Source organism: Anarrhichthys ocellatus, unplaced genomic scaffold (genome assembly GCF_004355925.1).
Source record: "Anarrhichthys ocellatus isolate YVR2014 unplaced genomic scaffold, GSC_Weel_1.0 scaffold1127, whole genome shotgun sequence".
NCBI lineage: Eukaryota > Metazoa > Chordata > Actinopteri > Perciformes > Anarhichadidae > Anarrhichthys > Anarrhichthys ocellatus.
In genome coordinates, this window is record NW_022281101.1 from 1 (window position 1) to 13,314 (window position 13,314).

Sequence of the window (13,314 nt, forward strand, 5' to 3'; positions counted from 1 at the left end):
AGACACATGTAGGACTCACCTGAGACACATATAGGACTCACTTGAGACACATGTAGGACTCACTTCAGAACACCTGAGGACACCTGAGACACATGTAGGACTCACCTGAGAACACCTGAGGACACCTGAGACACATGTAGGACTCACCTGAGACACATGTAGGACTCACCTGAGACACATGTAGGACTCACCTGAGAAGATGTAAATAAATACAGATGTAAATAAAACTACTGATATTTTAAAATGTGCTAACTTTTCTTTCCAAAGAGAATAAATCAAACTTCTACCTTCACTTTAAGAAAACATTCCTCTGAACAAGAGATCACCTGGAGGTCACCTGGAGATCGACTGGAGATCAAAACTAAAACCATCAAATCGTTTTATCAATCAAGTCTCGTTGAATTTAACACAAATATTAGTAATCAAATCAAAAGTGATTCAAACTGTTTGTATGTCTTTCCAATCTGTTCAGTGTGTGTGTGTGTGTGGGTTAGGGTTACATATAATATGTAATATATATATATATATATATCTATTATATATAATATATATGTTATATAAATATTATATATATAATATATATAGAGCCACATTCTTCCACATGTCGTGTGTCTCTGGTTTCTATTTAAAGGTCGATGAGATAAAGAGACACAAACACTTCAGTCAGAAGATTCTCTTCATACCAGAGTCCATCCGACCACAGACGGCACATTCCACACGTTAAATTTAATTAAATTTACACTGTGTGAAATAACAAATATCGGTCTGCTCATCCATCACAGTTTGAGGGTTATTAATTATTGTAGAGAGAGCAGGAGGATGACTTTCTAAACTTCAGCACATTAACTAACTTTTAAAATAAAGTTCTGAGAGTTTCTAATGTTAAAGAAACAGCTGGAAACGTTTTGATTTTACAGATTAAATATGCTTTTGATAAAAATGTTCAGAAAAACGTCATAAGCTGAACACCAAACAGCCTCTGGATAATATACGTGTCATACAAAAGTAAGTTTAAATAGTAAGACAATAATATATATAATCCAATCTGAATGTCTTTAATCATTTAGTCCTTCCTGTTTCCTTTATTTCAGAGAATCCTATTTATTTTATAAACAGGTTACATTTTTTATATGTTTTGGATTGAATAACTTGGAGGAAGGAAAATGTGTAATACAGAAATATGACTAAATATGTTGTTATACTCACAGACTGCAGACCCATACATTTAAATTATGAACCATTTCATAATTAATAGTTCTGTTCTGGATCTATTTTATCAGCCAGACAGAATCAGATATGATTGATTGTTTAAATATCAGAAGTGACCTAATAAATTAAGATTAAAATGGGCCTCAAACTGCAGTAGCCTCATCATAATCCTGTAGAATAAAAGGAAGATGAGCTGCAGTAGAAGTCTAAATGTAGAGGTGTCCAGAGTCTCTATCAGCGGGCAGATAAGAAGGGAATCACTCCGTTTCCTAAAATGGACTTTGACAGCCAAAGGTCCTGAAACTGCCCTCATGGGTTCTTTCAGCAGTCATTTCCTAATTTGGTCCTGCGGGCGTCTTTATAAAGAGTCTGCAGCTCTGCTCCAGAGACACAAAGACTTCTTCCTTCTTCTTGGATCGATCTCTCTCTTCTGACTAACGGGAACCTCGTCCCTCCAACATGGGCGACGCTCTGATGGCCGAGTTCAAGAAGGCCGCTCCTTTCCTGAGGAAGTCAGACAAGGAGCGCCTGGAGGCCCAGACCCGACCGTTTGACATCAAGACAGAGTGCTTCGTGGCAGACGATAAGGTGGAATATATGAAGGGGCAAATCCAGAGCAAAGATGGGGGGATGGTGACCGTGAAGAAGGAGGATGGGACAACGGCGACCGTGAAGGAGCTGGACGTCCACCCCCAGAACCCGCCGAAGTTTGATAAAATTGAAGACATGGCGATGTTCACGTTCCTCCACGAACCGGCGGTGCTGTTTAACCTCAAGGAGCGCTACGCCGCCTGGATGATCTACACCTACTCCGGGCTCTTCTGCGTCACCGTCAACCCCTACAAGTGGCTTCCCGTCTACGATGCGGAGGTGGTGGCAGCTTACAGGGGGAAGAAGAGGACCGAGGCTCCGCCTCACATCTTCTCCATCTCCGATAACGCCTACCAGTACATGCTGACTGACAGGGAGAACCAGTCCGTCCTTATCACCGGAGAATCCGGAGCCGGGAAGACTGTGAACACCAAGAGAGTCATCCAGTACTTTGCCAGCATCGCTGCAGTTGGTGGAGGCAAAAGAGACACTAGCAAGGGGACGCTGGAGGACCAGATCATCCAGGCCAACCCGGCGCTGGAGGCTTTCGGCAACGCCAAAACGCTGAGAAACGACAACTCATCTCGGTTTGGAAAATTTATCCGGATTCACTTCGGCATGAGCGGAAAGCTGTCGTCTGCCGACGTCGAGACTTACCTGCTGGAGAAGTCCCGGTGCACCTTTCAGCTCAAGGCTGAGAGGAACTACCACATCTTCTACCAGATCCTGTCCAATCAGAAGCCAGAGCTGCTGGACATGCTGCTGATCACCAACAACCCTTACGATTACTCCTACATCTCCCAAGGGGAGGTAACGGTCGCCTCCATCAACGACTCGGAGGAGCTACTGGCCACCGACAGTGCCTTCGATGTGCTCGGCTTCACTCAGGAGGAGAAGATGGGCGTCTACAAGCTAACTGGTGCCATCATGCACTACGGCAACATGAAGTTCAAGCAGAAGCAGCGCGAGGAGCAGGCCGAGTCGGACGGGACGGAGGCTGCCGATAAAACCGCATACCTAATGGGGCTGAATTCTGCCGACGTTATCAAGGGGCTGTGTCATCCCAGAGTCAAGGTCGGAAATGAATTTGTCACCAAAGGACAAAGTGTGGACCAGGTCTACTACTCCCTTGGTGCTCTGGCTAAGTCGGTGTATGAGAAGATGTTTAACTGGATGGTGGTGAGGATCAACCACTCCCTGGAAACTAAACAGCCTCGTCAGTACTTCATAGGAGTGCTCGATATCGCTGGATTCGAGATCTTTGATTTCAACACTTTCGAGCAGCTGTGCATCAACTACACCAACGAGAAACTGCAACAGTTTTTCAACCATCACATGTTTGTTCTGGAACAAGAAGAGTACAAGAAGGAAGGCATTGATTGGGAGTTCATTGACTTTGGGATGGATTTACAGGCTTGTATTGACCTCATTGAGAAGCCGCTGGGAATCCTGTCGATTCTGGAGGAGGAATGCATGTTTCCCAAAGCCAGTGACCAGACCTTCAAGTCCAAGCTCTACGATAATCACCTGGGAAAGAACAAGATGTTTGAGAAGCCGAGGGCTGCAAAGGGGAAAGCAGAGGCTCATTTTGCCCTGGTTCACTACGCTGGCACAGTGGACTACAACATCGGCAACTGGTTGGTAAAAAATAAAGACCCCTTGAATGAAACTGTGGTCGGACTTTACCAGAAATCCTCTCTGAAGCTGCTCAGTGTGCTGTTTTCAAGCTATTCAGGAACTGACGGCGGCGACAAACCAAGCGGCAAAGGAGCCAAGAAAAAAGGTTCCTCGTTCCAGACTGTGTCGGCACTTCACAGGGAAAACCTGAACAAGCTGATGAACAACCTGAAGACCACACATCCCCACTTTGTCCGCTGTCTGATTCCTAATGAGAAGAAAACTCCAGGGGCCATGGACAACTGCCTGGTGATGCACCAGCTGCGCTGTAACGGTGTCTTGGAAGGCATCAGGATCTGCAGGAAGGGGTTCCCAAACAGGGTGCTCTACGGCGACTTCAAACAACGGTACAGGATTCTGAATGCCTCCGCCATCCCTGAAGGCCAGTTCATTGACTGCAAGAAGAGCGCAGAGAAGTTGCTGGGATCACTGGACATAGACCACACCCAGTACCGGTTCGGTCAGACCAAAGTCTTCTTTAAAGCCGGTCTGCTGGGGACACTGGAGGAGATGCGTGATGAGCAACTCTCTCGAATCATCACCAGGATTCAGGCTAATGCCCGGGCAATCCTTATGAGGGCAGAGTTCGCTAAGCTGGTGGAACGCAGAGACGCCCTGATGGTCATCCAGTGGAACCTTCGCTCTTTTCTGGGAGTAAAAAACTGGCCCTGGATGAAGCTCTTCTTCAAGATCAAACCACTGCTGAAGAGTGCCGAGTCTGAGAAGGAGATGGCCAACATGAAGGATGAGTTCAACAAGCTGAAAGATGCTCTGGAGAAATCAGAAGCACGACGGAAGGATCTAGAGGAGAAAATAGTGGCTCTTCTCCAAGAGAAGAATGATCTGACTCTGCATATTCAGTCTGAACAGGACACACTGACGGATGCTGAAGAACGCTGTGAACAGCTTATAAAGAGCAAGATTCAACTGGAGGCCAAGCTGAAAGAGACGACCGAGAGACTGGAGGATGAAGAGGAGCTGAACGCAGATCTCACAGCTAAGAAACGGAAGCTTGAAGACGAATGCTCCGAGTTGAAGAAAGATATAGACGATCTGGAGCTGACTTTGGCCAAGGTCGAGAAAGAGAAACACGCCACGGAGAATAAGGTGAAAAACCTGACCGAAGAGATGGCTTCCCAGGACGAAAACATCATGAAGCTCACCAAGGAGAAGAAGGCACTACAGGAGGCCCACCAGCAGACACTGGATGACCTTCAGAGTGAAGAAGACAAAGCCAATAGCTTAACCAAAGCCAAAGTTAAGTTGGAGCAACAAGTGGACGATCTGGAGGGCTCGTTGGAGCAGGAGAAGAAACTCAGGATGGACCTCGAGCGCTCAAAGAGGAAGTTCGAAGGAGACCTGAAACTGACTCAGGAGAGTTTGATGGACATAGAAAATGATAAGCAGCAGCTGGAGGAGAAACTGAAAAAAAAAGATTTTGAGATTGTCCAAATAACTTCAAGACTGGAAGACGAGCAGGTTGCTTCCATTCAGCTCCAGAAGAAGCTGAAAGAAAACCAGGCGAGGATCGAGGAGCTGGAAGAGGAGCTGGATGCTGAGCGTGCAGCCCGGGCCAAAGTCGAAAAGCAGCGCTGCGATCTTTCCCGCGAGCTAGAGGACATCAGCGAGCGCCTGGAGGAGGCCGGCGGAGCAACATCAGCGCAGGTGGAGATGAACAAAAAGAGAGACGCTGAATTCCAGAAGCTGCGTAGGGAGCTGGAGGAATCTACGCTCCAACACGAGGCCACCGCCGCCTCCCTGAGGAAGAAACACGCCGACAGCGTCGCCGAACTGGGCGAACAGATTGACAACCTGCAGCGGGTGAAGCAGAAGCTGGAGAAGGAAAAGAGCGAGCTGAAGCTGGAGCTGGACGACTTGTCTTCTAACATGGAGAGTGTGGTGAAGGCCAAGTCAAATATTGAGAAGATGTGCCGCACGATGGAAGACAACATGAGCGAGTACAAGAGCAAATATGAGGAAACCCAGCGCTCCGTCAACGACCTGACTACCCAGAGGGCCAAGCTGCTCACGGAGAACGGAGAGTTTGGACGTCAGCTGGAGGAGAAGGAGTGTCTGATTTCACAGCTGACCAGAGGGAAGAACTCGTACAACCAGCAGGTAGAAGATCTCCGCAGACAGCTGGAAGAAGAAGTCAAGGCCAAGAACGCCCTCGCCCATACGGTCCAGTCGGCTCGCCACGACTGCGATCTGCTCCGAGAGCAGTTTGAAGAGGAGCAGGAAGCCAAGGCCGAGCTGCAGAGAGCTCTGTCCAAATCCAACACCGAGGTCTCGGCATGGAGGACCAAATATGAAACCGACGGAATCCAGCGAACAGAAGAACTGGAGGAAGCAAAGAAGAAGCTGGTTCAAAGACTGCAGGAGGCCGAGGAGGCCACCGAGGCCACGAATGCAAAGTGTTCGTCCCTTGAGAAGACCAAGCACCGCCTCCTAAATGAAATTGAAGACCTGATGCTGGACCTCGAGAAGTCCAATGCCGCGTCTGCAGTCCTAGACAAAAAGCAGAGGGCCTTTGACAAAGTCATGGCGGAGTGGAAGCAGAAGTTTGAGGAGTCGCAGTGTGAGCTGGAGGCCTCTCAGAAGGAAGCTCGGTCTCTGAGCACTGAACTCTTCAAACTGAGGAACGCCTATGAGGAGTCTCTGGATCAACTCGAGACATTGAAGAGAGAGAACAAGAACCTCCAAGAGGAGATTTCTGACCTCACCGACCAGCTCGGGGAGGGCGGCAGGAGTGCTCACGAACTGGAGAAGATCCGGAAGCAGCTGGAGCAGGAAAAGGCAGAGCTCCAGTCAGCGCTTGAGGAGGCAGAAGGTTCTCTGGAGCATGAAGAGAGCAAGATCCTCCGAGCCCAGCTGGAGTTCAACCAAGTGAAGGCCGACGTAGAGCGGAAGCTGGCTGAAAAAGAGGAAGAAATGGAGCAAGCAAAGAGGAACTACCAGCGGACGCTCGAGTCGCTTCAGTCCTCTCTGGAATCTGAAACCAGGAGCCGCAACGAGGCCCTGAGGGTCAAGAAGAAGATGGAGGGCGACCTCAACGAGATGGAGATCCAGTTCAGCCAAGCCAACAGGCAGGCGGCTGACGCCCAAAAACAGCTGAAGTGCCTCCAGGCGTTCCTGAAGGACTCTCAGCTGCAGCTGGACGACGCACAGCACAGCAACGACGACCTGAGGGAGAACATCGCTCTCCTGGAACGCAGGAACAACCTGATCCAGGCCGAGCTGGAGGACTTGAGGGCCGCGCTCGAGCAAACGGAGAGAAGTCGCAAACTGGCTGAACAGGAGCTGACGGACGTGACGGAGCGCATGCAGCTCCTGCACTCCCAGAACACTGGCCTGATTAACCAGAAGAAGAAGCACGAAGCGGACCTCGCGCACCTGCAGAGCGAGGCGGAGGACGCCGTGCAGGAGAACCGCAATGCCGAGGAGAAGGCGAAGAAGGCCATCACGGACGCGGCCATGATGGCCGAGGAGCTGAAGAAGGAGCAGGACACCAGCGCCCATCTGGAGCGCATGAAGAAGAACATGGAGCAGACCATCAAAGACCTGCAGCACCGTCTGGACGAGGCCGAGCAGATCGCCATGAAGGGGGGCAAGAAGCAGCTCCAGAAACTGGAGGCTCGCATCAGAGAGCTGGAGAACGAGCTGGAGGCCGAACAGAGGATGGGAACTGAGTCCGTCAAGGGGGTCCGCAAGTACGAACGCTGCATCAAGGAGCTCACCTACCAGACCGAGGAGGACCGCAAGAACACGGCTCGCCTTCAGGACCTGGTGGACAAGCTGCAGCTGAAGGTCAAATCCTACAAACACGCGGCGGAGGAGGCGGAGGAGGGAGCGAACGCCAACGTGGCCAAACTACGCAAGCTGCAGCACGAGCTGGAGGAGGCCGAGGAGAGGGCCGACATTGCCGAGTCACAGGTGAACAAGCTGAGGGCGAAGACCAGGGACGGGTCCTCCAAGAAGGGTCTGGATGAGTGAGGAGACCCCAGAGAGTCCAGCAGCTACAGGTGTGTGAAGTTCATTAGTAACAACATGAAAAACACAATGCTAAAGGTCTGCTTACTGGCTTGTTATCGATGCAGCTCTGAGTCAATGAGTCTGTTTTGATTGACAGGTGTTCCTGCACCATGTGACCTGCACCCTGGGACCTGCACCATGTGACCTGCACCCTGGGACCTGCACCCTGGGACCTGCACCATGTGACTAATGAGGAACCACACAGGACCTGAAGCCGACAGAAACGGTTGTTTTATCAGCATATATAGTAGAAGTAGTGTTATATTCATTGTTCTTTATTCTTTTGAAGACAACAAGTTTTCAGTTCAAGATTCACTTTCTGATTTTTGTGATTTTACTTTTAGAGACGATTAGTTTTCTTTTTTGATTATTGATGGTGTTTGTTTGCTTGTGAGGTTCAGGGACGTTAAAGAGAAACAGGAAGTCTGAAACAAAACTTTGCATTCTGTAATATTTCAAACTGAATTGTGACGAACATCAAAATGTAATAAAACACGAACATGAAGTCAGTACAAAGTATTGTGTTTTGTTTGTTGATCAAAGTGAACATTTCTTTACAAGATAAAACATGTTTCTGGACCTTCAGATGAACTGGATCAAACTGGTCTGTCCTGGTCTCCTTCTTTGATTGGTTAATTGATTGATTGGTTTTAATGAGGGTTTATCAACAATAAACAAACGTTTTCTATTTTAAATCAGCTGTTAAACAAAAGCTCTCTTCCAGCTCATGTCATTCTGTCCTTTCAAAATAAACTTCCGTCTTCACAGGAAGTGACGTTTGAGTCGAGTCGTAACAGTAAAACGTACGTCTCATCGGAAACAAGTTTTAGGCAACAAAAAACACTGTTATAAAAAACGTGAGAATGTGAGTTATTACATTTATGACATTTAATAGTAAATAGGTGAATATTAAACAATATAATTTAACTTAATGCTGCTCAAAGTAAAACATGTAATAAATCTCACATTACAATAAAATATTTATTTATAAGGAACATTTCTGACAGATGTGACAAACCACTGACAGCTGCTGAAAATTTCAAAATAAAAGCAGTCATTTTAAGTGTAATTAAAATATAAAATAACAAATGATATAAAATAAAATTACATTAAATAACATTAAATAAATAATATAAAATTATATAAAATAAAATAACAGAGTAAAATTACATAAAATAACAATATAAAATAACATAATATAATTAAATATAAAATAACATCAAATAAACACGTTGACGTCACAAACATTCACGTCACGAGAAAAAAATAAAAAACGTTGCTTCAAATTAAATACTAAAGACGAGGCTTTTATTCTGAAGACGTGATCCGGGAGCTTCCGGTCCGTGGTGAACTCGGTGGACTTGACGCAGCTGGTCTATAAACCGCTGGATGAGTCCAGATGAAGATGGACCGGGATTCAGACGTCCTCCAGGATCAGGATCAGTGACCTCCAGACAGTCCTGAACCAGAACCAGAACCATGCGGGACCCGCGGAGCTGGACCCCCGGGAGACCAGAAACCTACACCGGGGACCAGAAGAAGCAGCTGGACCGGAAGTGGGTCCGACTGGCCACCGTGCTGGTCTACGTCCTGTCCGTCTCGCTGGCTGCGGGTCTCCTGGCGGTCTACTACGACGTCATCTGGAGACCCACATCTGGACCGGGACGGACCGGGACCGGAAGCTCTGTGAACATTAACATGTGTTCCGGTAATAACTTTATTAACGGTCCCGGTACCGGACCAGAGGAACCCTCTCCCGTGGACCACCCCACCGGACCCTCCCCGCTCCGGACCACCGCCGAACCCCCAGCTGTGACCGCGGAGGACCCGTCCAACCTGGCGACACACCGGCCCGCGGACCTGGACGGGTCCGGCCTAGACGATCTCAGGGGATACTGGTGACCCTTTCAAAATAAAATGTGACTTTATGTAACCTGTGGATTTAACATAGTTATGGGCGTTTATTGTTTATTGTACGACCAAGACCAGGTCTAGTGTCAGACCAGGACCTAAACTAGTCTTAGGCCAGGACCTGAATTAGTCTCAGACTAGGACTAGGACCAAGTCTAGTGTCAGACCAGGATTCTCCCTAAATGAATGTTGTCTGTATGTAAATGTTAAAGGTTGAAGCCCTTTAGTAAACCTCTTACTGTAAAATGTAACTTTCATACAGAAGAAGTAAATAAAACTGATACAGTCCAGAACCGTGTGAGTCTTCTCTGCACTTTAGAAGGACTAAGGTCCCTGAAGGACCCTGAAGGTCTGACGTGATGTGATGAAGAGTTAGTGCCGTGTGGAGTTCAGGGACCGTCTGTAAATCTCACCACAGGAAGGAAGAGACTCTGAACTATGATCCTGTTTACTTTAAACCTGATGACTGTTTCCCTGAATCCTCTCACTTTAAAACAATGACGTCATAAACCGGATGTTTCAAAATAAATATTTTGTACTTAAAGTGACGACGAACTGCAAACAGACTTTATAATGTGTTAGCATGTGTTAGACATGCTAACACATTATATCACATGCTAACCCATGCTAACCCCTTCTACCGCATGCTAACACATGCTAACACATGCTTATAATTTATGCTCAACATTACAAAACAAATATTTTGTACTGAAAGTGACGACGAACTAAAAACAGACTGACTATTTTATTGCTGAGAGAGTCAAACGAACAACTCAGAGACTACTTTATAGACCACATTCTGAGGGTATCAGCAGTAGATCTGGATCTGGGTTCAGGACTCCTACATGGGGAAGACCAGGAAGCCGCTGAAGGTGCTGAGCTTCGTCTGGTCGAAGATGCTCTGCATGTTCCAGAGGGTGACGGAGAGCCGGTCCTCGGCATCCAGGACCAGGGCCATGCCGTTGGAGGCGCTGCCGTGGACCCCCCTGGTGTCAAAGATGGCAAACATGTTGGACCCGTTCTTCAGCAGTGCCGCGTTCAGGGACCCAGAGTTTCCAACGCAGCCGGTGAACCGGATGTAGTAGAGTCCCTTGACGGGGGCAGTGAAGACACCTGGGGGGACAAAGACCCGGCGTCAGGACTCTGACGTTAAAATGTGCAACAGCTGAGTCCTACCAGGTGAGGTCCTACCAGATGAGTCCTACCAGGTGAGGTCCTACCAGGTGAGTCCTACCAGGTGAGGTCCTACCAGGTGAGGTCCTACCAGGTGAGTTCTACCTGGTGAGTCCTACCTGTTTCAGGGTCGTAGGCGTTGCCAATGTTCGTCGTCACTGTCTTGAACAGCAGAGTGGTGTCGCTGTCAAACGGGCCCTGATGGGTCCACAGCTCAGTGTTGACGAGGGACGCCGAGAACGCCACCTGAGATTTAGCTGCAGGGACACGGACAGATTTCTATCAAACACAGGGACCTGGAGCCATGCTAACGTATGCTAACACAGCTAACTATGCTAACACATGCTAACCCCTTCTAACACATGCTAACACATTGTAACACATGCTAAACTCTGCTATCTATGCTAACCCCTTATAACACATGCTAACCCATGCTAACAGCCTCCACTAGCTAAAGGTTTGTCCCTCCATCATCTCAGACCAGGTGCCTCGATGAGCGTCATCGCAGGTTAATGCCTTATTTCCAGCAATCGAGTGATCTGATTGGTCCTGATGCCGGTTTGAAGGGCCGGTGTGACTTACTGACATCTAGTGGCGAGTCTGCAGATTACAACCAACTCCCTCTAGGACCGAGTTAATGAGAGCGGTCAAGTTTAAAACCCACGACGTCGTCCTCCTCGCTCCTCGAGACCCTCCATACCACAATAACCCTCCATCAGGTTTCACTCACCTCTCTCTTCTTCACGCTCTCTCTCCAGTTTGTCCACTCTGGCAATCAGCTGCTGGACCAGGACTCTCACGTCTTCTTCTTCTGGGCCTTTCTCAGGGTTCTGAACGAAGCCCAGGTTCTGAGCCCCGACCACAGCAGAGACCACCACCACCAAGACCAGGACCCGGCTGGACACCATGTCGACTGTTGTTCTGAAAGCTCTGGACCAAGGACACAAAGTTTAACTTAAACGAGACTTTAACCTGAACAAACAATCAGATGATGATTAACCAGAGAGACTTTAGTCTGACTGTCAGTGTCCTCTGTAGACCTGATCCACCAGAGACTTTAGTCTGACTGTCAGTGTCCTCTGTAGACCTGATCCACCAGAGACTTTAGTCTGACTGTCAACGTCCTCTGTAGACCTGATCCACCAGAGACTTTAGTCTGACTGTCAACGTCCTCTGTAGACCTGATCCATCAGAGAGACTTTAGTCTGACTGTCAGGGTCCTCTGTAGACCTGATCCACTAGAGAGACTTTAGTCTGACCGTCAGTGTCCTCTGAAGACTTGATCCACCAGAGACTTTAGTCTGACCGTCAGGGTCCTCTGTAGACCTGATCCACCAGAGAGACTTTAGTCTGACTGTCAACATCCTCTGAAGACCTGATCCACCAGAGAGACTTTAGTCTGACTGTCAGTGTCCTCTGAAGACCTGATCAACCAGAGAGACTTTAGTCTGACTGTCAGTGTCCTCTGAAGACCTGATCCACCAGAGAAATTTAAATCTATTTAATCTCTTCATCCCACTCTGCTTTATTGAGTTCTATTTTTAACGCACAGAGCTTCAGAGACAGAAGAACTAAACCTGTGGAGATTAAAAACCTTCATAAAGCTTTTAGACCAACGTCAGCTGCTAGAACTAGAACCTTTAAATAAAAACATCTGGTTCAGTTTCTGATCAGAGAAACGGGTTACGGAGGTTCCTTCTTCTTATATCTGATGTTATTCAGTCTCTGCCTAACCTAACCAAACCTAAACTAAACCTAACCTAAACTTAAACGAAACTAAACCTAACCGAAACTAACCTAAACTTAACCGAAACTAAAGTAAATTGAACCTAACCGAACCTAAACCTAACCGAAACTAAACTAACCTAAACCTAACCGAAACTAAACTAACCTAAACGTAACCGAAACTAACCTAAACTTAACCGAAACTAAACTGAAACTAAATTACCTAAAGCTAACATACTAAACCTGACCTATCCTAATATGACCTAAACCTGAACTAAACCTAAACTAACCTAAACCTTCCCTTAAACCAAGTCGTCAGCCAAAAATCTACTGATTTACGTTGTCTGGATGTTTTTCCCCATAAGGAGGGTGAGTCCCCACAAAGTGACTGTGATAAAACACACACACAACCTTGTACTTCTATCTTTGTGAGGACCCTGGTTGACCTTTAACCCTTTAAACTGAGTTGAACCACTAAGATCTGGAACGAAGGACGGAAACAAAAACGGGTTGCAACCAGAACCAGGTGGACCCAGCGAGCACTGGTGGTTAGAACGCCTTGACATTACGCTCATCTCACCTGAGGTGACAGGAGAGACAGATGAGACAGGTGAGAGGAGAGACAGGTGAGACAGGTGAGGCAGGTGAGACAGGTGAGGCAGGTGAGACAGGTGAGACAGGTGAGGCAGGTGACAGGAGAGGCAGGTGACAGGAGAGACAGGTGAGGCAGGTAACAGGTGAGACAGGTGAGGCAGGTGACAGGTGAGACAGGTGAGGCAGGTAACAGGTGAGACAGGTGAGGCAGGTGAGACAGGTGACAGGAGAGACAGCTGAGGCAGGTGACAGGTGAGACAGGTGACAGAAGAGACAGGCGAGACCGGTGACAAGAGAGACAGGTGAGGCAGGTGACAGGAGAGACAGGTGATGCAGGTGAGAGGAGAGACAGATGAGACAGGTGGGCACCAGGTGGACCGTCATTGGTCAGTTTGTTACAGG

General features: G+C 47.8%; 2 protein-coding genes and 1 pseudogene across 2 annotated transcripts; 2 read left to right on the plus strand and 1 right to left on the minus strand.

Moving 5' to 3' along the window:
• Nucleotides 1–744: 744 nt before the first annotated feature.
• On the plus strand, nt 745–8,014 carry LOC116377328 (myosin-6 pseudogene; annotated as a pseudogene).
• Nucleotides 8,015–8,841: 827 nt separating this feature from the next.
• Nucleotides 8,842–10,240, plus strand: LOC116377327 (putative transmembrane protein INAFM2). Its single transcript, XM_031838939.1, has one exon. The coding sequence runs from the start codon at nt 8,989–8,991 to the stop codon at nt 9,409–9,411; it is 423 nt and encodes a 140-aa protein (XP_031694799.1). The 5' UTR covers nt 8,842–8,988; the 3' UTR covers nt 9,412–10,240.
• On the minus strand, nt 10,151–12,389 carry LOC116377325 (cerebellin-2-like). Its single transcript, XM_031838938.1, has 3 exons — nt 11,324–12,389; nt 10,713–10,850; nt 10,151–10,533 (listed from the first exon to the last, which is right to left on the minus strand). Exons 1-3 carry the CDS (start codon nt 11,499–11,501, stop codon nt 10,262–10,264), a joined length of 588 nt encoding a protein of 195 aa, XP_031694798.1. The 5' UTR covers nt 11,502–12,389; the 3' UTR covers nt 10,151–10,261.
• Nucleotides 12,390–13,314: the final 925 nt, after the last annotated feature.

Bases quoted from the DNA above. Each gene is read 5' to 3' on its own strand.
- LOC116377327 (XM_031838939.1), top strand. From the start codon at position 8,989: ATGCGGGACCCGCGGAGCTGGACCCCCGGGAGACCAGAAACCTACACC.
- LOC116377325 (XM_031838938.1), bottom strand. From the start codon at position 11,501: ATGGTGTCCAGCCGGGTCCTGGTCTTGGTGGTGGTGGTCTCTGCTGTG. The intron at 10,851-11,323 runs GTGAGTGAAACC...GTGTCCCTGCAG, and splicing joins AGAGCGTGAAGAAGAGAGAG to CTAAATCTCAGGTGGCGTTC. The intron at 10,534-10,712 runs GTAGGACTCACC...TTGTCCCCCCAG, and splicing joins CGCCTACGACCCTGAAACAG to GTGTCTTCACTGCCCCCGTC.